The 24,988-nt window shown below is 41.8% G+C and overlaps 1 protein-coding gene across 1 annotated transcript in view; it reads right to left on the bottom strand.

Moving 5' to 3' along the window:
- Positions 1–365: 365 nt before the first annotated feature.
- COL4A3 (collagen type IV alpha 3 chain) overlaps positions 366–24,988 on the bottom strand; it is a 148,404-nt gene continuing 123,781 nt past the window's right edge. The window contains exons 37-52 of the mRNA XM_047773664.1: positions 24,795–24,934; positions 21,242–21,368; positions 19,262–19,342; positions 18,779–18,877; positions 18,189–18,236; positions 14,775–14,960; positions 14,078–14,208; positions 10,592–10,664; positions 7,655–7,726; positions 7,437–7,562; positions 6,295–6,393; positions 4,413–4,625; positions 3,609–3,786; positions 3,369–3,483; positions 1,663–1,835; positions 366–1,090 (exon numbers count right to left, since the gene is read on the bottom strand). Of these exons, the coding sequence (XP_047629620.1) occupies positions 1,006–1,090; positions 1,663–1,835; positions 3,369–3,483; positions 3,609–3,786; positions 4,413–4,625; positions 6,295–6,393; positions 7,437–7,562; positions 7,655–7,726; positions 10,592–10,664; positions 14,078–14,208; positions 14,775–14,960; positions 18,189–18,236; positions 18,779–18,877; positions 19,262–19,342; positions 21,242–21,368; positions 24,795–24,934 (1,946 nt within the window). The 3' untranslated portion in view covers positions 366–1,005. The remainder of the gene's footprint in view (positions 1,091–1,662; positions 1,836–3,368; positions 3,484–3,608; positions 3,787–4,412; positions 4,626–6,294; positions 6,394–7,436; positions 7,563–7,654; positions 7,727–10,591; positions 10,665–14,077; positions 14,209–14,774; positions 14,961–18,188; positions 18,237–18,778; positions 18,878–19,261; positions 19,343–21,241; positions 21,369–24,794; positions 24,935–24,988) is intronic.

The raw sequence follows: 24,988 nt of genomic DNA, 5'->3' as shown, positions 1-24,988 counted from the left end.
TGTTTGTATAAAGGAAGAATTAGAGAAGTAGCAAGGGGAAAAAAAAAAATCTCTAGACACCCAGGTTAAGTGGAATATTTAGAGCAAAGGCAAAGTATTCTGAGCCTGATTAGCCAGCAAATGCCTCCAATTCTTTCATGGGTTGCTGAACTACTATTTTATAAGGGCTGCACCAACATTTATAGGGACGTCAATAAAGTGCACATCTAGCAAGTAGTATCTTGTCGTTTGTGTGGGTGTTATTAATTCACTAAGGGTAAAAATTGTATCACCTTTGAATATAAGCAAGCTCTATTGCTGCAGCGAAATGAATTCAATGGGCAAACCAAAGTATCGTTTAAAAAATGTAAACCAAAACCACATAGTATATCCAAGGCTCTTGTAATTTCATTCAGAGCAACCACCTTTAGGCCTTAATCTTGGGTGTGTTTGAAAACACACTAGAAAATCCAGGAACCTCAGTTCAGTTCTAGTTCCCTCTGGGCTTAGGTTACTCACCAGGTCTGAAAGTCCAGTTGATTCATGACATGCTAGTATTCCGCCCGACTCCACCCTCTTCCCACCCATGGTTTAAAGTTTTAGGAAGGGGGTGGTCTGGCCACCTAAAACAGATTTAACCTCCTTGAGTCTCAAAGACCAGAATAGAAGGGGGCTGAATCTCGGGAATCCAGTGGACCAAATAGCTCTTAACTTGCAACATCAAACTTCATACCGTCGCCGTTTACCTCAGTGCCTTGGATGCAAGTGGAATACGATTTTGATGATATTCTGTGAAAAGTCCCACTTCCTTGGGTTAGAGAACTGTGACACTGCGTGGGTTTAGAGACCAGCATCACAGAACTAACTGAAAAGAATGCTTCCTTGGGGGGAGACAAAGAGAAACTTGGTACTCAGTCATCGTAGCGCAATATTGTTCAGTGGGAGAAAAATACTTAAATGCATGTTCTGCATCATTACTTGGTTATTTAGGATGAAAAATAGCAGTTCCATTTCATTCTTATTTCTTCAGTGTCTCCTCTTCATGCACACCTGACAGCGACTTATTATCTTTTCTAACTCCCCAGCCTTCACGGTTGACGGAATAGGTTTCCTGAAATCAAACCAAACCAAACCAAACCAAAAGAACACAAAGAAAAATCTCATCAATTTATAGGTTACAAGGGACTACTTCCTGGGTTCCAATATTAGCGCATCTCAAATTTATTACACAGAGGTATATTTCTGGAAAGGTATGTATGTTGACATTATTTCATTTTAGTTGTATTTAAGGAAAAACATAGGCCTTGATGCAAACTTACAGAGCATCTTTTCTGTAATACTCTTTATTACTCACATGTCTTTCAATACAATGAATTGAGATGAACAGATCATTTAGTTTTATTCAGTAGTTGATAAATTCATATAGAAATATTAAATGTTTTTAGCGATGTCAAAAATCACATTTTTCAGTCTTTATTGGTACAGTAGGACAAACCATGGCTACTTGTTGGACTCTAGATCACTTGTAAATGGGGAGTGCCAAGCTAAACAGGGGTTTATCGGCATGGGGAGATTTTAAAAATATGAGTACGTCAACACACAGGGAATGAAAATCAAACATAGGGAAACTTTGAATAATTCTGCAATTAAGCCATCAGATTAAACTTGACTTTGAATAGTTACCTGAACATTCTTTCGGGGTCTAATGAAGCCAACCAGAAACTGTAGGAATTTGAATAGTAGTTGCACGTTCCTCTTCCATGACATTCTATAAAGGGACTGGCCCGGAATTTTTCCAAGCAAGAGCCTGGGGAGGCCAGTGCTTGTCCAGCGCCCTCTGAACCTGCACTTGTGAACTGTCACAATAAAAGCAGCCAGATCAGACATCAGTGTACAGGGCTCAAAAAATTTCAATGCTTTTATTTTCTTTTTGTAATAGGAGCCAGTAAGAACCACCTCCTCTTCTGAAAGCATTCATTACATTTCTTGTGCTGCTTTACCCAGATTTGCCCACTCCAGGTACCTTTCAAGTTGATGGAAAATAAAAATATAATCAAAAATCATCAAAAGTAGAGCAAAAGCTATTCATTTTGCCTGGAATGCTCATTTCCTCCAGCTCTGACTGGTTCTTTCTTGTCTTTGGGTAGGTGTGGGGGGCCTGCTTAAATATAAACTCTAAAATTCCTTGGCCTCATTCCAATCAGTCTGTCCCTTTATCTTACCTTACTTCCTTCATAGTAATGCTCACCATCAGAACTCATTATTATTATTGTTACTTTGTCTTCTTGCTTATATGTCTACCACTAGGACTTAAGCTCCACCTGAGCTGGAACTTTGGCTCACTGCTGGCATCCTTAGTGCCTAGAATGGTCATGGCACAGAGCAGGTGTTTAATACATATTTGTTGAATTAATGATTGAATGAATGGACAGCTGTGAGTAAAGACAGGGGAATAATGTATCATAAATGATGCTGGACAGAATATGAAGAACCACTAACTGCATCTGTGCAAGTATCAGAATCACAAATGTTAGTCCATAATTTTCTTCATTCAGTACTTATGTCGAGGGAATTTTTCTTTAAAAGGCTGTTTCTCTTAGTTCCCAACATCACAGGAACGCCAAAGGGGCACACTATAAGGCACAAAGATTTTGGAGCAGGCAGACGCAGATTCCAATCCCAGTTTTACCACTTACCAGTTATGAGACCCTGGGAAAATTACTTTACTTCATTCTTACTTGTAAAACTGTAGGTGACAGAAACTGCCTTGCAAGGTTTTCAGAAGGATTTTGGAGGATGTATATAAAACGGTTGCCACATTTTTTAAAAGGGTTTTCTATTGCCATATGGTAGCTACTATTTACCTAAATGTCTTAGAATTTGTGGGTAATCTCTTTCTGAGAAATTATTATTATTATTTTATTTTATTTTATTTTAGGGCTGCACTTGTGGCATATGGAAGTTCCCAGGCAAGGGGCCGATCGGAGTTGTAGCTGCCGGCCTACACCACAGCAACAGCAACACCGGATCCAAGCCTCATCTGCAGCCTACACCATAGCTCACAGCAATGCCAGATTCTTAACTCACTGAGTGAGACCGAGGATTGGATCCTCATGGATCCTAGTCAGGTTCGCTAACCGCTGAGCTACGAAGGGAACTCCCGAGAAATCCTTTTTTAAAATGTTCCATTATTTACCAAAAAAAAAAAAAAAAAACGTAAATAAAAAAAAAGAAAAGGTATAGTTACAGATTTTCAAGCAAATGTCCACACCGGATTATGCATATTCATGTCAGCCAGGATCATTCTTGGGGGCCATAGCTCCTCCAGCCCAATGCTTTCATTCTACAGGTAGTCTTTGCTATGAATTTGCTGTTCCTTTGCTCCTTACCATGATGAAAGAAAATCCTTTCCAGAGAGAAATCCAGCCCTGGGGACATGAGGGGATCTCAGTGGTTTGGCTGTGAATGGCTATGGCAATCGCAGGAGCCTCACAGACGGTGCACCTGTAACAGGAAACAAAGTATATGGCAGCCTCACCCCATCTGCACCATGATGTGCTGCCGTATATTCCATTACAGACAGAGGGATTCCCTGCTTCCATCACAGACCTAAGGGGTTGGGTTTTTACCTGCTAATATAAGGCTCCAGGGCCCTGCCAGTAATCGGAGCCATGTCCATTGGCATCAGAGCTGGTGTTGACAGCCAGTAGGAATAATCGTTTCGAGATGCGAAATTGCATACATCATTGATATTGCAGAACAAGAATGGCATTGTGGTAAATCGCTGTAGGCAGCTGCCAAGAGTTCCTAATAAAACACCGGACTGGGTATCATGTTCGGTAAACTCAAATTATTTGGTTATCATTGCTAGATAGAGGCTAATTAAAACATAACCTATGGCAAAAACTGGAGAAAGACACAAAAGAGCGATTTGCAAAATGTGTGAGTGAAAAGTTTTAACACCGCTAGAAATCAAAGATCCAAGAGGGAAACAAATCCTCCTTCCTTTTTCCACCCTTAACCCTTTCTGTGGTCTTTTCTCATCAGTCTAGACCTTGAGGGCTAGTGGAGATGGGTTGGAAAAATGTCTTTGCTCCAAAGTATTACCAGTTCTTCATATGTCTGTAATAGCCAATAATCATAAAAACGTTTAGAAACAATATTACTTTTTAGGTTAAATTTCAGCCAGGTTATTTAAATGAAAATTTTTTGCACTGCACAGAACAACCTAGACTGGCACTCATGAGCCAGGCTCCTTCCAGAGCATACGTTCCCACATTGACTTTTACACATTATCACAATGTCCTATTTACTCTCTTTAAAGGGTGCTCTAAGATACTCAGGTTGTTTACACTTTAGAGGGGAGTAGCCCATGCCATAAAAAGTGTACGATCTGTGTACAAAGTGGCTAGAAACGAGAACGGGGGCATTACCCAGGTCCTGTCCATGGGATCGTTCATTTCCTTGTACAAAGAGAAGAGAAAACCCGCTATAGAGTGGCTCTGTCCCTTCTGGACAGGAGGGAATTGCTGTGGTCTGGCTGTGCCGGGTGAAGACAAAGCCCCTCATCGTTGTCCCCCTTGCAGGTGGCCCAGTCTCTCCAGGTCTCCCCTTCAAGCCTGGCAGTCCATCATACCCAGGCGGTCCTTTGAAAAACACATTATATGTGTTGCAACACAAAACCTCAAACTTATTCCAAAATACTAATTCAAATGTTTAAATATATTAAGCCCCCAGTATAGAAAGGAGTCCTAAAGAATAATGACTTAAGATTTCCCATTGTGGCTCAGTGGGTTCAAGACCTGACGTTGTCTCTGTGAGGATGCAGGTTCAATTCCTGGCCTCGCTCAGTGGGTTAAGGTTCTGGCATTGTCACAAGCTGCAGGCAGGTCACAGATGCGGCTTGGATCCGGTGTTGCTGTAGCTGTGGCATAAGCTTCAGTTTTACCCCTAGTCCAGGAACTTCCATATGCCACAGGTGTGGCTGTAAAAAGAAAAATAGTAATGACTTATGAGTATTTAAGGAGTATTCTAAAATATCGACTTTTTAAAAAAATTACACAGTGCCTCTTAATATAGATATTTGTGTATCTGATGTTGAGTTTTTTGAGACAGGTCTTCTTTATCTTTGTATTCCCCCGGGGAGCCTGGCAACAAGACAAACCCTGTCTACTTGCTAATATTTCCTGACACAGTTTGTGTGGCAGTACTCTGGCTCTTGCTGTGGCCCCACCTGGAAATACACACTCGGTCAGTGAAGTTTTTAAATTAATGGAATTATTGATAAGGGTTTTGGTTTTTTTACTGCTTCAAAAAACATATTCTGAAGAAAATCAAATGATTAATAATGATTAGTAGTCTTTTATTTTATTTAACTAATTATTATTATTTTTTGCCTGCACCTGCGACATGCAGAAGTTCCCGGGCTAGGGATTGAACCCACACCACAGCAGGGACCTGAGCCACAGAATTGACAATGCCAGATCCTTAACCAGGGAATACCCAATTAATATTGCTGGAAAGTTCACTCACGACAATACTAAATGGAGTGATTATGCAATTACTATTATTAGCATTATATTTGAATTTTTAAAGACAAACATCTAGTTTTTACAGTTGTATTATAGTAGATCTGGGCATATGTTGATGAATTGGGACAGCACATTCAGAATTTTGTCTTACTTTAACAAATCAGCAATCCTAAAAAATAAGATTTGAACAGCTAGATATGTTCTAGAAGAGTCCTTTTGAAACTTTGCAGAAGCTGAATTTTGATCCAGGTGTATCAAATCGACACATTTAGAAGCTTATGTTCAGACTAAAGAACTTAAAGAAGCCCTTCTTCAGGACACATAGGTGAATTGTTGAACTATATTAGAGATTGGCATAGTGAAAAGATGGCTTTTCTAAATAAGGATACTACGTTGCTCTTCTATTCATAGCAAGGTAATATTTTCCAACCATGGTCTTATAGGCCACTCTTTTAAGGAGATATTTTTAACTAAGTACATAGTATCCACCCTTCTGAAAAAAGAACTGGTGTTTCATTAGGTCTGTTTGTCCTCAGGTTAAAAATCTGGAGTACATTTGCCAAGGTAAGAGATAGGAAGAATGGTGTGTTCCAATAAATGCTGATTTTGTTGGGGTCTTCATCTTAAAGAATGTTTGCCCTGGCTTTTAGTCTAATCTGCATGATACAAACTGAAAGATCTAGAGTCCTCTTTTGGTCAGAAGTTGAAACAAGCCTCCTTTCTCTGGACATACAGGGAGAGCAGCTCTTCTTCAGGGAAGGAAAAGAGCCAGCTGTTTGTTTACCTTGCTCTCCTTTACAACCTTTGTTGCCCTTTTCTCCAATTGGTCCAGGAGTCCCTGGTATTCCATCCCGGCCTGGTTTTCCTCTTGGCCCACAGGATTCTAGGCAAAAAAAACCAACATTATATTGAATGGTTCATACAGGATAAAAGGCAGGATGGCCAATTAGTCCAGTTTACCCAAGACTTCCCTAGTGTCCTCAATAATAGCCCTGCAAACTGGAGTTCCCACCATGGCTCAGCAGAAATGAATCTAACTCGTATCTGTGAGCACGCAGATCTGATCCCTGGCCTCGCTCAGTGGGTTAAGGATCTGGCGTTGCCATGAGCTGTGGTGTAGGTTGCAGACGCGGGCTCGGATGCTGCGTTGCTTTGGCTATGGCGTAGGCCAGTGGCTACAGCTCCAATTCGACCCCTAGCTTGGGAACATTCAAATGCTACCAGTGCAGCCCTAAAAAGACAAAAAAAAAAAAAAAAAAAAAAAAAGTCCTGCAAACAGAAGAGACTCTCAGCCCCAGGCAAACTGGGGCAATTGATCATCCAACATATTACATCCTACTTTCCAAGGGGGGGAAAAAAAACCCTAAAAAATGAAATAGGAGAATATAAAATACAGCAGTTTAAAATTGTGCTACCGTTTTAATTTATAATGCTCCAGAATTCACTATGTATTGTACTGCTCAAAGTAATAAGCAATCTCTCTTATCTTCCAGGCGATTCAGGCAAACTTTGAACACAACCATTCCATGCAGAAGTCTTTTACAATATGCTAAGCCTACGTAAAGGGGTTAGTTCAATTTCTAGGCAGCAATATTTTGGAAAGATTTCATACTATTAGGCATACATTTGCATTTATTCCTCTTCCAAGTGCTGTACAAAGAGTTAGGAAAGTATAAATACATGGAACTCAGGTTTATTTGGGCAGTCATTTAGAACTATTTAGAGCTCTAAGAATGAGAGTTGTCAGAGAAGAGAGACATAAAACTTCTACCTTAATTAAAAACAAAAAAGCATGAGTGCCCTAAAGTATATTTGCTTAAGTTTATACCATATACAACAGTTTTCAATAGATTCAACAGAAGGTTTTTTATTTGCTGGTCAAGAGTAAAATGAACCCAATCCCAGTCAGTACTGCCAGTTCCACACCTGGGACTCCCTGTGGCCCCGGGGGCCCAGGGTCTCCTTGCATCCCTGGTTCTCCAGGTGGGCCAGGTGGCCCTGGGCTTCCTGGAAGGGAGATGATCTTAATTGTGCCCGGGTCTCCACGTGCACCTATCGACATGAACATAAGAAGATGATGGCTTTACTGATCAGGAAAGTTACTCTTTCTTCACGGAGAGCAATACTAGAGAAACAAAATTTACCAGGTGGTCCTTTTGGCCCAATTCGCCCTGGAGGTCCAATTGGCCCCAGAAATCCTGAGTTACCTTTCTCCCCTTAAAAAAAAAAAAGAGAGAGAGAGAAAAAGGCAATATGATTTCACATAGAACAAAGGGTTTCCTAGCATTTCAGGTTGATGACCGACTCGAAGGGTAGATACCGGAAGTTACGACCAGAGATGTTACGAGCTCTGTGACAATGGCTGCTGCTTTAATTATATTCAAGTGGGTTTTGGTACTTCATTTGGACCCAAGTGGTCACTTTAATGTCTATGAAAAATATATTCTTGGAGTTCCCATTGTGGCTCAGCAGGTTAAGAACCTGACACAGGGTCCATAAGGATGTGGGTTAGATCCCTGGCCTTGCTGAGTGGGTTAAGGATGTGGTACTGCTGCAAGCTGCAGCGTAGGTTACAGATGAAGCTCGGATCCTCTTCTGCTGTGGCTGTGGCATAGGCTGGCAGCTGCAACTCTGATTCACCCTTTGGTCTGGGAACTTCCATGTGCCACAGGTGCAGCCGTAAAAAGAAAAAAAAAAAAATCTAGAGGAGTTCCCTCTGTGGCACACTGCACTGGGTTAAGAATCTGACTCCAGCAGCTCCAGTCGCTGTGGAGGCTGTGGGTTGGGATTCCAGGCCTGGTGCAGTGGGTTAAAGATAGAGCGTTGCTGCAGCTGTGGCCTAGGTCACAGCTGTGGCTCGGATTCAGTCCCTGGCTCAGGAACTTTCATATGACCTGGGTGTGACCATAAAATTTATATATAAATGAACATAGGAACATATATATATTCTAGAAATGGGCATTAAGAATGAGTATTTTAGCATCCAAGGGGAAAAGTTCCTGAGAAAGTAATTTAATATTTTAACTTCAGAAACTAATTTAATATTTAAGGATAAAATATTTAAATACTTAAGATAAAATATGAAGTGATACTAAAACTTATTTCAGCACTTCCTGTGGCATTACACTGGTTTTCATAGTTATCTACTTTCTTAGCTTATTACTCTGGATTTACTAGTAGCCCAAAGTTAGTTGTGTTAGGAAGACTCATGAGCACATACAGAAGGTCTGCCTTGATGTAAACCATCAAAGTAGTAAGATTTCCCTCCCAACAGTCTTTTTTTTTTTAATAACAGAATATTTTTAATAGTTATTTCCAAAATACAATTTTTTTTTCTACTGTACAGCATGGGGACCCAGTTACACGTACTATTTTCACACATTATCATGCTCCATCATAAGTGACTAGATTTAGTTCCCAGTGCTACACAGCAGGATCTCATTGTTAATCGATTCCAAAGGCAATAGTTTGTATCTATCAATCCCAAGCTCCCCAACCACACCCCTCTCTCCCCCTCCCCCTTGGCAACCCCAAGTCTATTCTCCAAGTCCATGATTTTCTTTTCTGTGGAAAGGTTCATTTGTGCTGTATATTAGATACCAGATATGAGTGATATCACATGGTATTTGTCTTTCTCTTTCTGACTTCCTTCACTCAGTATGAAAGTCTCCAACAGTCTTTGACATGAATAAAAGGTTACCAAGAGCCACTGATTTGGAGAAATAATGTCTTTAAAAAAATCGTGACATAATATAGACATTACATCTGACTATTTAGAAAGAACTTAATACTAAATATGATATTCACAGCAGAAATGTCATAAAACAAATACATTAGCAAAAGTTAACAGGCAACTACACTGTAACTTATCCACCTGACATCAGAACTTGAGGATGGGTTGATATTTGTTTACATCTGCCAGAAGTATTTTCCCCATTGGAGATTCAACATTTCCAAATAAAGAGGTGGAAACTTGTCAGCAGTGCCAGACGATGGACAGTCTTATTTGGAAATCTGAGAGTAAGTGAATGTGTTTTGTGGAACATACTTCAAAGGAACGGATTTTACAAATGTTCCCTCTATATACATCTAAGTGTTTCACCAGAATCTTTCTTTAGGAGGGCCCTTCTATAATTTTGCAAGTTTTAGCTATTCCTGTTCTGAGACTGAGGGAGTGAGAAAACATAACACATTTTCCCCAGGCTGCCTGCCAATATTCACCCACCCAATGTCTCATGAGATTCCTTAAAATCACTTGCTTGGACTTCCTAGCTAATGAGCATTTTGAAAAGCCAGCAGTTGAAAGCATTGAAGAGGTTCTCTCTGAATCCCCCTTGTCCTCCTCCAGACCCGGAAAAGTTTGATTTTCATGGAAATGTGGTTTTGTTCCCTTTGACTATACTTATTATTTAGCATCTATTTAGTATACTAATAGAATCCCTGCACACTCAAAGCAATACTAGTGGATTTAACCAGCTAAAACAACAAACCCAATATTCAAAGTGTCACCGAAGGTCACAGCACCCTTATGGAAGACTTGAGAATACTCTCCTGAAACCTGAAGTTTAAATGTGTGTGTATGAGCATTTTAAATGTAAAATCTCCAAATTATATGTTTTCTCTGATTGAAAACATAATACTTGTGTCCCATAAAAAATGCTTAAATCTGCAAATAAAAATTTACTCACCCTTCCCCATTCAAAAGGTGAATATTCTTTTAGATGTTCAGCTATTTAAAATTATCATACATGGGCAGGGTAAATAAACCATTCAAAGCAATACTGTTTCTACTGATGGAGCTTCCCATCCCCCATCTCAATGCCCATCAGTACTCTCAAAGGTAACCACTGTAAACTGTTTCTAAGTTTTTCTATTATTTCCATCCTCAGGGTATGATTTAATTATTAATGCCCATGGGGATGGGTGCTAGTGGAGTCTTCCTTCTTCATTCATACTGAGGTCTTATTTGTACCCCAACTGTCTGGTGACTGTAGGGATTCAGTAAGTATGTTTGTGCCCTAAAATGTGAATCATGGTCATTGTCTTTGCATACAAAGAATAGTGCATGATGAAACTAATACCTTTTATGCCTGGAAATCCATGGAATCCAGGATCACCTCTGACCCCTGGCAGACCTGGGGTACCTGGTGCTCCCTATATTTCAAGTAAGAAAGAAGAGAACCACAGACAAAATTTTAAAATCACAATACACACTGCAGTTTTTTTTTTTAAGCATATGGGGTATAACATTTTATTGGGTCAGAATGAGCTAAAGTTGATGGATATCAGTTTTACATTCCAATTCAGTCTTTCACTCCCTATAACTCCCCTGCCACCTAAGACCTCAGCTTAGGACTATCATTTTCAATGAAAAAAGAAGTCAAAACCAACCCTTAAGCCCAAGAGCAAATATAACTTCTGATGTCAATCTTTGTTGGTGTGAAGAGTGGATATGATCAGATTTTTTTTTTTTTTTTCTTGCCACCTGAGGTGTATGGAGTTCCTTGGCCAGGGATCAGATCCAAGATGTAGCTGCGACCTGTGCCGCTGTGGCAATGCCAGATCCACTGTGCCAGGTCAGGGAATGAACTGGCATCCTGGTGCTGAAGAGATGCTGCCAATCCCATTGTGCCACAGCAGGAACTTTGCAATTGGATATTCCGTATTCTAAACTGAACTGCCCAAAATGTGGAGATTTTTTTTTTTTTCAAGAAGAACAGGCACCAGACTGCCAGAACGAAAATAACTTGTATCTGTAATTCTTGCAAAGACAACAGAGTTGCTACTCAATCGTAGCAGCCACCAACAGTCTAACTAAGCCAGCAGAGTTATAAATTACTCTGGTTAGAGGGGTGCAAGTAAAGGTTCCAGGGACAGGAGCATGAAGGCGTTGTCAGGAGAGTTTTGACATGGGCTTATGGCAAGGATGCAATGACCTGACTGGGCATAGATGCTCCCTCCTTAGGAGGCTCACATTAATTGCTCCTGTGCCCATGAGGTGCTCAAGCAAGGCCATAGGAGGAAAGAGGAGGGAATAGGACTTCCAAAAAGAGTGATGTGTCAGAATGTATGTTGAATTTACCCTTATATTCTTCATTTGAACTGAGTCCGAGTGCTACTATTTGACAACAGTGAAGTGAAGGCCATGACAAATGCCAGGAATAACAAAGCTGGTCTTTGAGCCAGCTGACCTTGGGGCAAGAAGATCAAAAAAGGAACTGTACTATTTCATAGATAAGGGGGTGTGCAGTAAAAAGGGAGAAAGAGACTACAAAACCATGTGATCAAAGATTCTCAGGCTTCTCTCTGGCCTCTCCTCTCCAGGGAAAGTAACCAGGAGGAGGCTGTTGTGCCAGGCTCAGCCCTCGGTGCAGGGGCGGGGGAGCCGTTCTATGCAAGGAGAGAGCTGTTAAGGGCAAGGAGTCAGTTTTGACATCCGTCAAGAAGAATTATCTTTCAAGCGCAAATGTAGAAACCTAGACTGACCTTGCAAATAAAGCAGATTAAAGAGAGATCACATTTCCAAAACAAACTTTCTACATCCCAGGGTCTTTGGAAGAACTTTCAACGTGATCATAGGATCAGGGTTTGCCACTCTCAAAGAATCATGGAGCACATGAGAAATACCTAAGACTGAAGATGGGCAAATATCTCATTTTTAAAAAGTTTTAAAAAGCTAGATTCTGGAAACCAAATACTAAGAGAGCTTAAGAAAAAAAAAAAAATTAAAAAAAAAAAAAAGGGAGTTCCTGTCATGACTCAGTGGTTAGTGAACCCGACTAGGAACCATGAAGTTGTGGGTTCGATCCCTGGCCTCACTCAGTGGGTTAAGGATCCGGCATTGCCATGAGCCTTGGTGTAGGTCGCAGATGTGGTATGGATCCTGAGTTGCTGTGACTGGGCTGTAGGCTGGCAGCTGTAGCTCCAATTGGACCCCTAGCCTGGGAACCTCCATATGCCACAGGTGTGGCCCTAAAAGGCAAAAAGAAAAAAAAAAGAAAGAAAAAAAGGAAAAAAGAAAGCGTGAGTATACCATGTTTCCTAACAATAAGCCATGCTGAAATACCTCCTTACCCATCACCTGAAAACACAGAACATCTATGGCATAACTCTGATTTCCTCATTAGTTTCCAAGAACTTGCTGTACACAGAGGCATCAGCCTTTTCAAATATGCTGCTGAAAGAAAGCTAGGGAAGGTGAGCCTGGTGTTGAGTGAGAGACTGTGAATTGAGGGATCTCAATAGGCTGGGAGCATGAGCCTAAATGAACAAAATGATGTTTAAGAAAAATAAGTGTGAAAGGTTTGCACTTAAGTCACAAATAAACAAAGAGACCAGACAAAAAGTAATGGAGAAAACCTAGCAGCAGTTCATGAGGAGAAGGCACAAGGGCTTTCATGGACCATAAGCTCAATGTCTGATGATGATGCGGTGACAAGGCAACCAAAGAGCCCATGTAGAATTCTAGGCTGGATTATAAAACAGATTGGGGAGTTCCCACTGCAGCCCAGCAGTTTAAAAACCCGTGAGAGGTTTGATCCCTGGTTAAGGATCTGGTGTTGCCTTGAGCTATGGTGTAGGTTGAGGACATGGCTCAGATCCAGTGTTGCTGTGGCTGTGGCTGTGGCCTGCAGCTGCAGCTCTGATTCAACTCCTAGCCTAGGAACTTCCATATGCCACAGAAATAAAACATAAATTTGAAAACAGAGATGTTCAGGACAGCGAGACGCTTCCATCCTTCAGCTACTCCATGGGATGCTAAGTTCTTACTCCTGGAAGGTGTTTGTCCCAGGGGCTGCATTTTTAAGGTATTGACAAGCCAGGATAGATTCAGAATAGAGGCAGAATTGATGAAAGGTTAAATTGAATTCGAGGAAAAAAAAAAAAAGTCTCGACTGGGAGAGAAAATACTCCAAAGGAAATGGCAGCTATTTACAAATACTTGAAGGCACATCAAGGGGAGAAAACAGACATTTAGAGGAGGGCAAAGATAATTTTGCAAGCATATTAATAGAGAAAAGTGATGTTGTGATCCCAAGCTTCCAAGTGAAATTGTTCAGAGTCTAAATAAGAAGGGGTCAGAAATGACACAGAGAAGGGTCCCATAGAGATCTAACTTTCAGAGGCCTCCCAAAGAGCAAATCTATCCAAGATTCTCTGATTTTTTTAAACCTTCTAGACACCATCTTCTTTTGGACACACTGCACAGAAGGATCACGAGTGGGCAATTTTTGTTGCCTCCAGGTAATTTGACCCTGGCCATTGATTTAGGAGAATATAAGACATTGGAGTTTCTGTTGTGGCTTAGCGGGTTAAGAACCCAACACAGTCTCCATGAGGTTGTGGGTTTGATCCCTGGCCTTACTCAGTGGGTTAAGGGTCCAGCGTTGTTGTATTGTAGGTGCAGATGCAGCTTGGATCCAGTGCTGCTGTGGCTGTGGCCTGTGCTGCAGCTGCAGCTCCGATTTGACCCCTAGCCCTTGAACTTCCATATGCCACAGGTGCAGCTGTAAAAGAGAAAAAAATAAAAAATAATATGAGACATCAAAATAATTTTCCACACTTACCGGATGACCTGGGGGCCCCGTGTCTCCTACAGTTCCAGGTGGACCTCTTGGGCCAGGTTTGCCCATAAATCCCTTGTCTCCTTTTATACCTTCTACGGGACTCCCTGGAGGGCCGGGGGGACCAGGCTCACCTGAATTCACAAAAAGCTGGTCAGTTTTGCCCCTCAGGGAGCTTGGCAGCTGCTGTCAGTGATTCTTTTGAACCAAAAGCAAACCCTGCACCTTATCATTATGTCAAAGGGCAAACCCTGCATCTTATTACCTCAAAGAGCAAACTCAGCACCTTAGCATCATGTAGAACATTCTTTCCCTTACGGAGCATGACGGGACTGTGAATGAGGTAATGCCAGTCCAGCACCTGGCACTGGGCATGAAGTCTTTCTTCCTGATGACTCTGCAAGAGCAAGCTCTGTGCCTACCCCAGTACCTCGTACAGAGTAGGAGCTCAGTAAATACTGGTGAATGGATGCACCTGTCTCATTTAGGCTCATTAATTTTGTATTTATTAATTGTTCAAACAGCTCCCTCTGCCTCAACACCAACAGCTGAACTGCACTCCGAGGGAGAATGGGTGGGCATATGGGAAGGTAGCAGAAACCAGAGGGAGGAAGAAGCAAGACAGTCCCTAGAAAGCGTTGACAGCTGACATCAAATGTTATTTTCATTCTTTCATCTTTCTTAAAAGCAGACCCTCTACCTGGGTTTCCTCTGGGGCCAGGTGGACCTGGATCTCCTTTTCGGCCGGGGATGATTGCACCAGGAAAGCCTGGTGGCCCTTGAGGTCCTGTCATGCCAATGGGCCCTCGAGGGCCAGCATCTCCCACTGTCCCTTTCCTGCCAGGGAGGCCAGGCAAGCCTGGGGCTCCCCTGTCTCCTTTGGCTCCTGCAAAGAAAAAGATCTGATAAGTTTTCACCATTCCCTTCTCCTTGCTGTTACAGTTCAGGATCGTCCCTGATAATGTAGACACTTTGCCTCAAGCCATTAAGATTCACAACATAATAGTTTTAAAGAGGTTGACAAAAGAAATATAAGTCTATGGGGACTGATTCTAGACTATTCTACCTCCAACTAGCCATTTAATCCTGGTAAAGTCACTTCCCTGTTTCAAGTCTCAGTTTTCTTATTTTAAAAATGAAGGTAAGACTTGACTTAACTCAGTTATTTAAAAATCAGATCGTTGTACAACTATAAATGTAATAAAATTCACTGAGTTAAAAAAAAAAATCAAGAGAGGCGTTCCAGTCTCAGTGGTTCATGAACCTGACTAGTATCCACGAGGACGTGGGTTTGATCCCTGGTCTTGCTCAGTGGATTAAGGATCCAGCATTGCCGTGAGCTGTGATGTAGGTCACAGATGAGGCTGGGATCTGGAGTTGCTGTGACCGTGGCATAGGCCTGAGGCTACAGCTCTGATTCATCCATTAGCCTGGGAACCTCCATCTGCCGCAGGTGTGGCCCTAAAAAAACCCACAAAAGCCAAAAAAAAAAAAAAAGAGAGAGAGAGAGAGAACACACAGATGGAAGAGCATGATATATATGCCAAAGTGTTCTGCCATGTAAGCCCCAATTATTATTACGTGGCGAACTTTAGTTACAATGACTTTATTTAATCGCTGATAATTCAGCAGAGCCTTAACAAGCTGAACTTTACAGGGCAGGTTGGTGCATTTCAAGTTTCACCCAGATAAAGAACCACAAAGTTGCAATCCCTATTTTGTCCTCTGGTTACTTCTCCCCCAACAGGCAAACACTGGTCTGGGAGGGACAAATGTGGTGGGAGGGACAAATGTGGTGGGAGGGACAAATGTGGTGGGAGGTTTGGATTTAACCAAAGAAGATCCCTCCCCCCCAAAAAGGTCACAATGCAAGGCTAATATTTTCCATTTCAGAGAACCTTTAAGAAAATGTGCTTTGACCTTCATGACTGGAAAATGTTATATGAAGGGAAAATAATCTCTCTCTCCATCCTCCCATCTTTGTATTATTCTAGAAATAGGCGATGGCGTGAAACCTGGAGACGGGTGAAAAGAAGGAAGACTGGGGATGGGGTTGGCACAGGCAAGGACTTGGGACGTCATTATGCAGAGGGTGCTTAGAGTAATGATGAAAAAAGTGATGAATATTGAATATCTGGCCATTTAAAGATATCATATTCTTTAGCTTTTTCATGTCTGTAATTGATGTTTTTAAAAGGAAGCATTTAGATGATTTCACCTCACTTCAAGCTGTGTCTGTCCTACAGGGTCTGGTGGCAGTCTGAGACACCAAGATCCTGTATATTCTATGCTCACGAAGGTGCTTCGCTGTTTTATAATATGATTTCTATTTAGCCCTTGGGAGAGTGAAAACTATTGAAAAGGATGCACACCTTCCAAGTGTCAATGAACTCTTCTCCATATTTAGTTATGCTAGAGGGACTGAGGCGCATAATCATTTACTTACATAATTAGGCTATTTGTCGTTTTTTAAAAAGCTTTTTAATTTGAGATTTGATCATTTCATATCAAACTTTATCTTATTTTTATTTTTTATTTTTTGCTTTTTAGGGCTTTACCAGCGGCATATGAAAGTTCCCAGGCTAAGGGTTGACCAGTCGCTACAGCTGCCGGCCTACACCACAGCCACAGCAATGCCAGATCCAAGCCACATCTGCGACCTACACCACAGCTCACGGCAATCCCAGATCCTTAACCCACTGAGTGAGGTCAGGGATCGAACCCACATTCTTATGGATCCTAGTCAGGTTCATTAACTGATGAGCCATGAAGGGAACACCTTCGAAGTTTATTTTCAATTAAATGCTAAAGTGTTCTCCTTCCAAATGGTTAGACTGTGAGCTTAGCCTAGGAAAATGGACAGAAACTCTCCTTTTGACCATAATTCTAAAATTAGCCTGTGAAAAGCCTTTCTGCTGATGGGGAGGGAAGGTCCTTGGAGATGTGGGGACACTGAGCTCAACCAAAAGGACTATCACATCATCCAGAAACAGGAAAGAACAGCTCTTGTCTGCATTCAGTGCTGAGCGGGTAGGTCAGAGCAGTTCCTGCCCCAGGAGGTTTCTCAGTAGCTTCAGGCTACTCTCTGCTGGTTCCTTTGAATATCAATGACTACAGGCCTTCATTGGGTTTTGGTTTCTTTGCTAATAAAATATTCCTACCTACAAGACCTGTGGTGGAGAAAGGTCAATAAAAAGTGCAAACGATCTAGTATTTCTTCTGGCAAGTTTCTACACAAAACGGAAAAAGTTAAAAAGACACGGCTGGCTTATCTCATAAAACACTGGCATGAGAAATCCAGACTTGCGGTCTGTCGTACAAAAACTTGTATGTACGTTGAATGACATGGGCAGTAAACTGCCAAGTCTGAGATGCTGAGAGAGTTAGTAGGGAGCCCTTAATAAACAGCAACCTGAGCCACAAGCTGGCTCTGGAGGTTGGAATCAGACCTATGAAGGGAACAAGGTGGGAAAGGCTTCGTGTTATTACTACTGCATCTTAGAATAGCAGAGAGGGTTACTGCTTGAGAATCCATCAATTCTACCTCCATCTTTTTAGGAGGTGATGTATTTAAGCCATGCTAACAACAACAAAGTAAATACACAAGAAATCTTTCTTATGTTTAAAGACTTCCTTCTTCTTCTCCTCTTCTTCTTCTTTTTTTGTCATTTTAGGGCTGTACCTGCAGCATATGGAAGTTTCCAGGCTAGGGGTTGAATCGGAGCTGTAGCTGCCAGCCTACATCACAGCCACAACGCTGGATCTGAGCCACATATAAGACCTACACCACAGCTCACGGCAACACTGGATCCTTTAACCCACTGAGTGAGGCAAGGGATCGAACCCTTGTCCTCCTGGATACTGAGCCATGAGGGAAACGCCATGTTTAAAGACTTTCATAGGAGGAAACTCAAAAATTGGATCACAGTTTGTTCCTTTTATAGTGAGGGTTGTAATGAAGCATTTTCATTTAAATACTAAGAATATAAGCATCCTGTATTACCAATGGAAATTCTTTAATTCAAATGTCAAGTTTAATTTTATCAAGCATATTAAATTAGATTCTGTCCTTGAAAATGTATATCACCAGGTTCAGGAAGGAAGACCGGCTCACCTTGATCACCAGGTTTGCCTCTTGGACCTGGAAGTGCCCCAAGCAAACCTGAAAGAGAAAATTGTGGCACATTAATGTTTTATTTATATGGTTAATTTTATTACATATATAAAATTTATGCATATATATAATTTAGTCTGCTTGGTCAGTTTCCCTGTAGTAACAGAACAAAGTTTATTTTTAATTTTTGAAATTTTTTTTGCTTTTTAGGGCCGCATGTGCAGCATATAGAAGCTCCCAGGCTAGGGGTTGAATCAGAGTTGTATCCGCTGGCCTACGCCGCAGTCACAGCAATGCTAGATTCAAGCTGAGTCTGCAACCTACACCACAGATCATGGCAACGCCGGCTCCTTAACCCACTGAGCAAGTCCAGGGATCGGACCCGCATCCTCATGGATACTAGTCAGATTAGTTTCTGCTGAGCCACAACAGGAACTCCAGAAAGATGTTTAATTATCACACACCCAGCACAGGTACAAGCTCATCAGTTCTGTTAGAGGAGAAGTTCTAGAGTAGTGAAAGACAACAATGTCACTAATTATTCTACGAAAAGTAAAACTAGCGAAGCCAAGATAATGAGCAAGCTGTACCCGTTTCTCCTTTTTCTCCTGCTGGACCAGGAATTCCATCACGTCCTTGATTTCCTCTCTCACCCACTGGTCCAGGATTTCCTGGGACTCCTGGAGGGCCTGGGGGTGGGGGGAAGATACCCGTTCAAAGGGAGGACTCAGTTCTTATCAATGACCTAATGTAAGGAACAGATGCGTGGGTTTCTGTGAAGGGAGTTCATTTGACAGGACTGTGGTTATGTGAAGCTCAATTCGCAGTGAAAACTGTGGACAGAAAGGTTAATGCTATCATGAGGATTTTCACTTTGGAACGTATGGGTCTTTGAATTGCATAGGTATAAATACCTAACCCCACTTTTCTGCATTGTCGTCTGGGGACTGAGTGACTCGGAGCTGCCTGCCATGGAACAGTCAGGAAAGAGCTACAAGTACACAGAGATTATACCTCGGGAGAAAGCAGGCTTCCCTCACAACGGGGAACTAGACAAAGTACAAAAATGGAACCTGGAGGGCCTTTTATTCCTGGAGAGCCAGGGAAGCCTTTGATTCCTTGAGATCCCAAATCACCAGCAGGACCAGGCTGTCCTATAAATGAAGAGAGAGGAGAAGGAAAAAAGAAAACCAAAAGAGAAATGAGTCCAACAAGGGCCGACCTGGATCAGTTCTTACAGTCAACAGTGCTCAAGCTGACCTTCAGGGGGCGCCCTTGCTACCAGTCCCCTCCGGCTTTTGTCCTGGCTGCTATTTCCCCAGAGACACACATCAGCGATGTGTCCAATCATTTTCAAAGATGTATGGACCCTTGGATGTGTTCATTTATTTAGATTTAAGCACCACCTTTTATGACTGCCTGGCTAGCTCAGTTGGTAGAGCATGAGACTCTTAACCGCCACCCCTTCCCACAAAAGATTCGAAGCAACTGTGTGTGCAAAGATGATGGTGGATTAAATCATAAACAGGAAGGGCCTCGTGAATGAGGGAAGAGAAGACAGACCCAGCATGAAGCTTTATCACAAAAAACAAGGGAGCGGAATTTCCAGGTAAGGGACAGAAAGTGCCTCCCCTTTTTTTCTTTGAGAATTTACTACCAGATTCTGCTTTCATGTCCTACAGTCACATCTCCTTTAATTTAACACAATCAAATGATGCAGGAAGATTAAGGGTGATCAGGATTAAGCGAGGAGACGTTGGATTTGGTAATTAGATCACAATCTTCATTTGAAAGTTATTTCAATTTCCCTGGTGTGGATGCTTAATATCGGATTTAGTACTTTAAATGGAAGTGAGCAGCAAATCCAAGGAACCTTTCTGTGTTCGAAAAGAAAGTTTAAATATTATCATTAAGTAAGACCTGATGCTGCAACCCAGTGGCTGGGCAGTCGTTTTTTTAATCAAACAATACGAAAACCTAAACTCAAATAACTTAAACTGAAATAAGTTGGAGTTAAACTCAAAAACCTTAAACTCAAGCAGATAAGAAAGAAAGCCAATGTTCAATCTGGAAACATACTAGGAAAAAAAAAAAAAAGGAAAAAGAACAAAGAACACCTCAAAACAACAGTGTTATTTTTATTTATTTATCTTGCTTTTTAGGGCTGCACCGTGGCATACGGGGGTTCCCAAGCTAGGGTTCAAATCGGAGCTACAACTGCTGGCCTATGCCACAGTCAGAGCAACTGACTGGATCTGAGCTGCATCTGCAACCTTCACCACAGCTCACGGCAGTGCCAGATCCTTAACCCACTGAGCAAGGCCAGGGGTGGAACCCACAACCTCATGGTTCCTAGTCGGATTCGTCTCCACTGCACCACGATGGGAACTCCAGAACAACCGTGTTATGGGTTGAATTGTGTTGCCTTCAAATGCATATGTCAAGGTCTTAGTCCCCTTGTACCTCAGAATATCGTCATATTTGGAGGTGGCATCTTTCAAGAAGCAATTAAACTAAAATGAGGTCCCTAGGGCAATCCCTAATCCAATAGGACCGATGTCCTTATAAGAAGAGATTAGGACACAGATACACAGAAGAAAGACACAGGGAGAAGGTGGCCACAGAAGAGGCCTCAGAAGAAATCAACCCTGCCACTACCTTGATCTCAGAATTCCAACCTCCAGAACTGTGAGGAAATTAATTTCTGTTGTTGAAGTCACCCAGTCTGTGGTATGAGCTTTGGAAGCCCTAGAAAACTAACACAACTACCCTAAGGTGGGACAATGAGCTAACAGTTCCTGTCTTTAGGCTGAATTTGTTGAGGCAGCACTTCCAAAGTGTTGTTTGCAGGAGAGGAGGTTTTTAGATTCCAGGTCACCCAACTGGACAGAAATGGCCTCCTTGTGATTCTTGTGCTCTGAATTTGAAGACAGAGTTGAACAAAAGCGAGCGTAGTACACCAACCCAAGTATCTTCCTCTTTGCTGTTCTGGGAGGCGAGGGCCATGCCACGCATCATGCTTCCAGCTCTCGGGCTGTGAGGCCAGGACTCACCTGGATGGCCAGGACTTCCGGGACTCCCAGGAACTCCCTCAGGTCCAGCAGGCCCCGAACGTCCAGGTGCACCAGGTGGCCCTCTTTCGCCTCTCTCTCCCATGTCACCTGGCAATCCTGGATCTCCCTTAAATTCAGTCAAACACCTTTAAGAGTCTCATATAAGCGGGACATGTGATCAGAATAATCAGAATCAAGAATACATGATGTTTCTTTGCATGTATTTGTCTATTTATTTCTTAGCAATTCATGGGAAGTGTCTGCTACGTGCCAGCACCCTGGTAGCTGCCAGGAACAGATGGCTACATAATTTGTGGGGTGCAGTGCAAAATGAAAATGCAGCTGTCTTTTTAAAAAGCTAAAAAAAAAAAAAAATAGGGATGTTCCCATCGTGGCTCAGCAGTAATGAGTGCAACTAGTATCCATGAGGATGCAGATTCGATCCCTGGCCTAGCTCCGTGGATTAAGAATCTGGCATTGCCGTGAGCTGTGGTGTTGGTCACAGATGTGGCTCAGATCTGGCATTGCTGTGGCTGTGGTGTAGGCTGGCAGCTGCAGCTCTGATTCGATCCCTAACCTGGGAACTTCCATATGCCAAATGTGCGGCCCTAAAAAACACAAATAAATAAATAAAGCTAAACTATGCCATTTAGAATGGATAAGCAGTGAGGTCCTGCTGGACAGCATAGAGAATTATATCCAATCACTTGTGATGGACCATGATAGAAAATATTGTGTATATATATATATTTATGACGGGGCATATACAAAAGAATGTATATATATGTGTATGACTGGGTCACTTTGCTGTACAGCAGAAATTGATAGAACATTGTAAATCAAATATAATAAAAAGTTAAAAAAATAAATAATATCACAGTGGCAAACAAACAAACAAACAAAAGCCTTTTGAGGGCAATTCAAGACAAATGGCAGAGCATTAAAGCACGCTGGAGTCCTTATCAGCACAGGACCTCTGTGGCTACACCAGTCCCAAGCCCATGAAGACATGTGGTGGATACAGTTCCTGCCTTCATGGAGCTTTAGAGACCAGAGGGTGATAATTAGTAAATAATCACACATATGTATAGTTTCAAAATGTAATGATTAACTCAGGGGTAAGAAAGAAATAGATCAAATGGGTCTGTGTCCTTCAAACACTCTGCATGCAGATAAAGGTATGTCAATCACATGTTTTAAAAAAACTTTCTGTGATTTAATATTCATCAAATCTGTACTTCAGGGTTTTTTTTTTTTTTTTTTGGGCCACACCCACAGCGTATGGAAGTTCCCAGGCCAGAGATTGAACCTGTGCCATCACAATGACCTAAGCTGCTTCAGTGACAATGCTGGGCTGGTCCTTAACCCTCTGCACCACAGGGGAACTCCTTTACTTCATTTTTATGGTAAGTCTGAACATATGGGTTTCACAGTGACTTAAAAAATCTTGATGGTAGCTGATTAAAACACACTACTCTGTTACTAAGTTGTGCCAGCATGACAAAACCAGCTCATTTTGCATTTAATGCATAGTTTAAGATTTTTCTGGAGTTCCCATCGTGGCTCAGCAGGTTAAGAACCCAACAGTGTCTGTGAAGACGTGGGTTCCATCACTCAGTAGGTTAGGGATCCGGTGTTGCTGCAAGTTGTGGCATAGGTTGCAGATGCAGCTTGGGCCTGGTGTTGCCATGGCTATGGTGCAGGCTGGCAGCTACATCTCCTATTTGACCCCTAGCTTGGGAACTTCCATGTGCCTCAGGTGCAGCCCTAGCAAAAAGAAAAAAAAATTTCTTCTGAAGTTTTTCCTATGAAAGCTTTTAAATCTAAATGAAACTATGAATTAATTGAATAGAGTTAAGTCAAACATGATATCTCAGTAGAAAGAGTCTCTGGCTGGTTTTCTGGGGACCTAGTTAAAAATAAAGAGCAAAGGAAATTTGTATGCTAAGTAATAAAGGGTTACTTTCTTGGGTCTTTGTGATTTCTAAACATTTCTGTCTTGTTTCACAGCTGGAGGATATCTTTAGGAAAAGTGATATTTTATTTGTCTCAAAAGAGAGATAGGGAGAAAGTCCCCTAAGTAATAATTTTTATATTTGTAGGAGGCATGTACTCTTGAAAGTCTGATGTAAGATACAGACTCTCCCCTTTAAAAAAAAAAGCTTTTCATCCAAACATTCTACAATCGATTTCAGAAGATATTAGTGGGCTTCTTTGGATCCAATAGATGGAGTCCATCGAATCCTTTGTTAAAACCATCTGCTTGTGGGAATTTCTGTTAATTTTTCTCTAACGATCTAGCTCTGGCTCTTAGTGTAACTGCTATATGCAGAAAGGTTGGAAGAAAATAAACCTTAAAAAAAAAAATTGAACCCCACAGAAGCATCTGGTTGCTGCTTGATACAGCGTAAGAGGCAGGGCTTTGACATTCAGTCTCTGGAGGATAGAGCAAAAGCACTAAGAACACTGTGACAAGATTAAAAAAAAAAACCTTCTATGTAATTCAACGAAAACATTGTCCTAAGGAAATAAGAAAGATAAAAATCCTATCTTAGGATTTTTTTTTTGTTGTTTGTTTTGGATTTTTTTTCTTTCTTTCTCGCTCTTTTTTTTTTTTTTTTTTTTTCTTTTTATGGCCTCACCTGAGGCATATGGAAGTTCCCAGGACCCAGTTCCAAGTTGGAGCTGCAGCTGCTGGCCTACTCCACAGCCACACAGCCACAGCAACACCGGATCCTTAATTGACTAATTGAGGCCAGGGATCCAACCCACATCCTCATGGATGCTAGTCAGACTCGTAACTCACTGAGCCACAACAGGAACTCCCATTGTTTTTGTTTTAATGATGCTCTAAATTTATTTTATGTCTTTCACTCTGTTGCAATAAGACAAGTGTTTCAAATTACAAAGTTGGGAAATTTATTTTTATAAGCCTGTGTGAGATGAGTCCATAGCAGAGACTGGTCACTTTGTATCACAAGAAAGACAAACACTGCCTGGTCAGCTTGAATGAATGGGCCTGTGTCATAGCCTCCTTCTGGCAGCACACTTAAATTGCAGGTCCAGTTAGGAGAAATTCCTTGGGGATTGAAACTGGAGAGAATAACTCAGAAGTTGAAGCTATGTGACAGGCATCTTTAGTTATAGAGAGAAGGAATTCCTGTCATGGCTCGGTGGAAACGAATCTGACTAGTATCCATGAGGATGCAGGTTTGATCCCTGGTCTCGATCAGTGGGTTAGGGATCCAGCATTGCCGTGAGCTATGGTGTAGGTCACAGATGAGGCTCAGATGTGGCATTGCTGGGGCTGTGGCATAGGCCAGTGGCTCCGATTCAACTTCTAGCCTGGGAACCTCCAAGTGCCACAGGTATGGCCCTAAAAGATTAAAAAATAAAAATAAAAAAGAGAGAGAGAGGAAAAACCTCTCACAAATAACTGCCTAAAAATACAGTAATACTTTCAATTTTCCGTGCCTACAATGAATCTGGATACTTGATATTTAAAGGGACTCGTTCCACCACCAAAACATAAGCACTTCAGTGGCCCATGTACCTTTGATCCCGGTGGTCCTGGCCTTGAACCTTCTGAATAACCTGGCTCTCCCTTATCTCCTTGGAGCCCTTGAATACCTGGAAGGCCTGGTCTTCCATCTAGACCTGGGAACCCCACAGTTCCCTTCGTTCCTTTAGAACCTGAAATTAGGAAAGAAATAAGGTAAAATAGGCAAACACAGAGATCTCGAAGGA

Source organism: Phacochoerus africanus, chromosome 3 (assembly GCF_016906955.1).
Source record: "Phacochoerus africanus isolate WHEZ1 chromosome 3, ROS_Pafr_v1, whole genome shotgun sequence".
In the NCBI taxonomy this organism is placed as follows: Eukaryota; Metazoa; Chordata; class Mammalia; order Artiodactyla; family Suidae; genus Phacochoerus; species Phacochoerus africanus.
The sequence above is the reverse complement of the archived record's forward strand: the minus strand, read 5'-3'. Positions and strand labels throughout refer to the sequence as shown.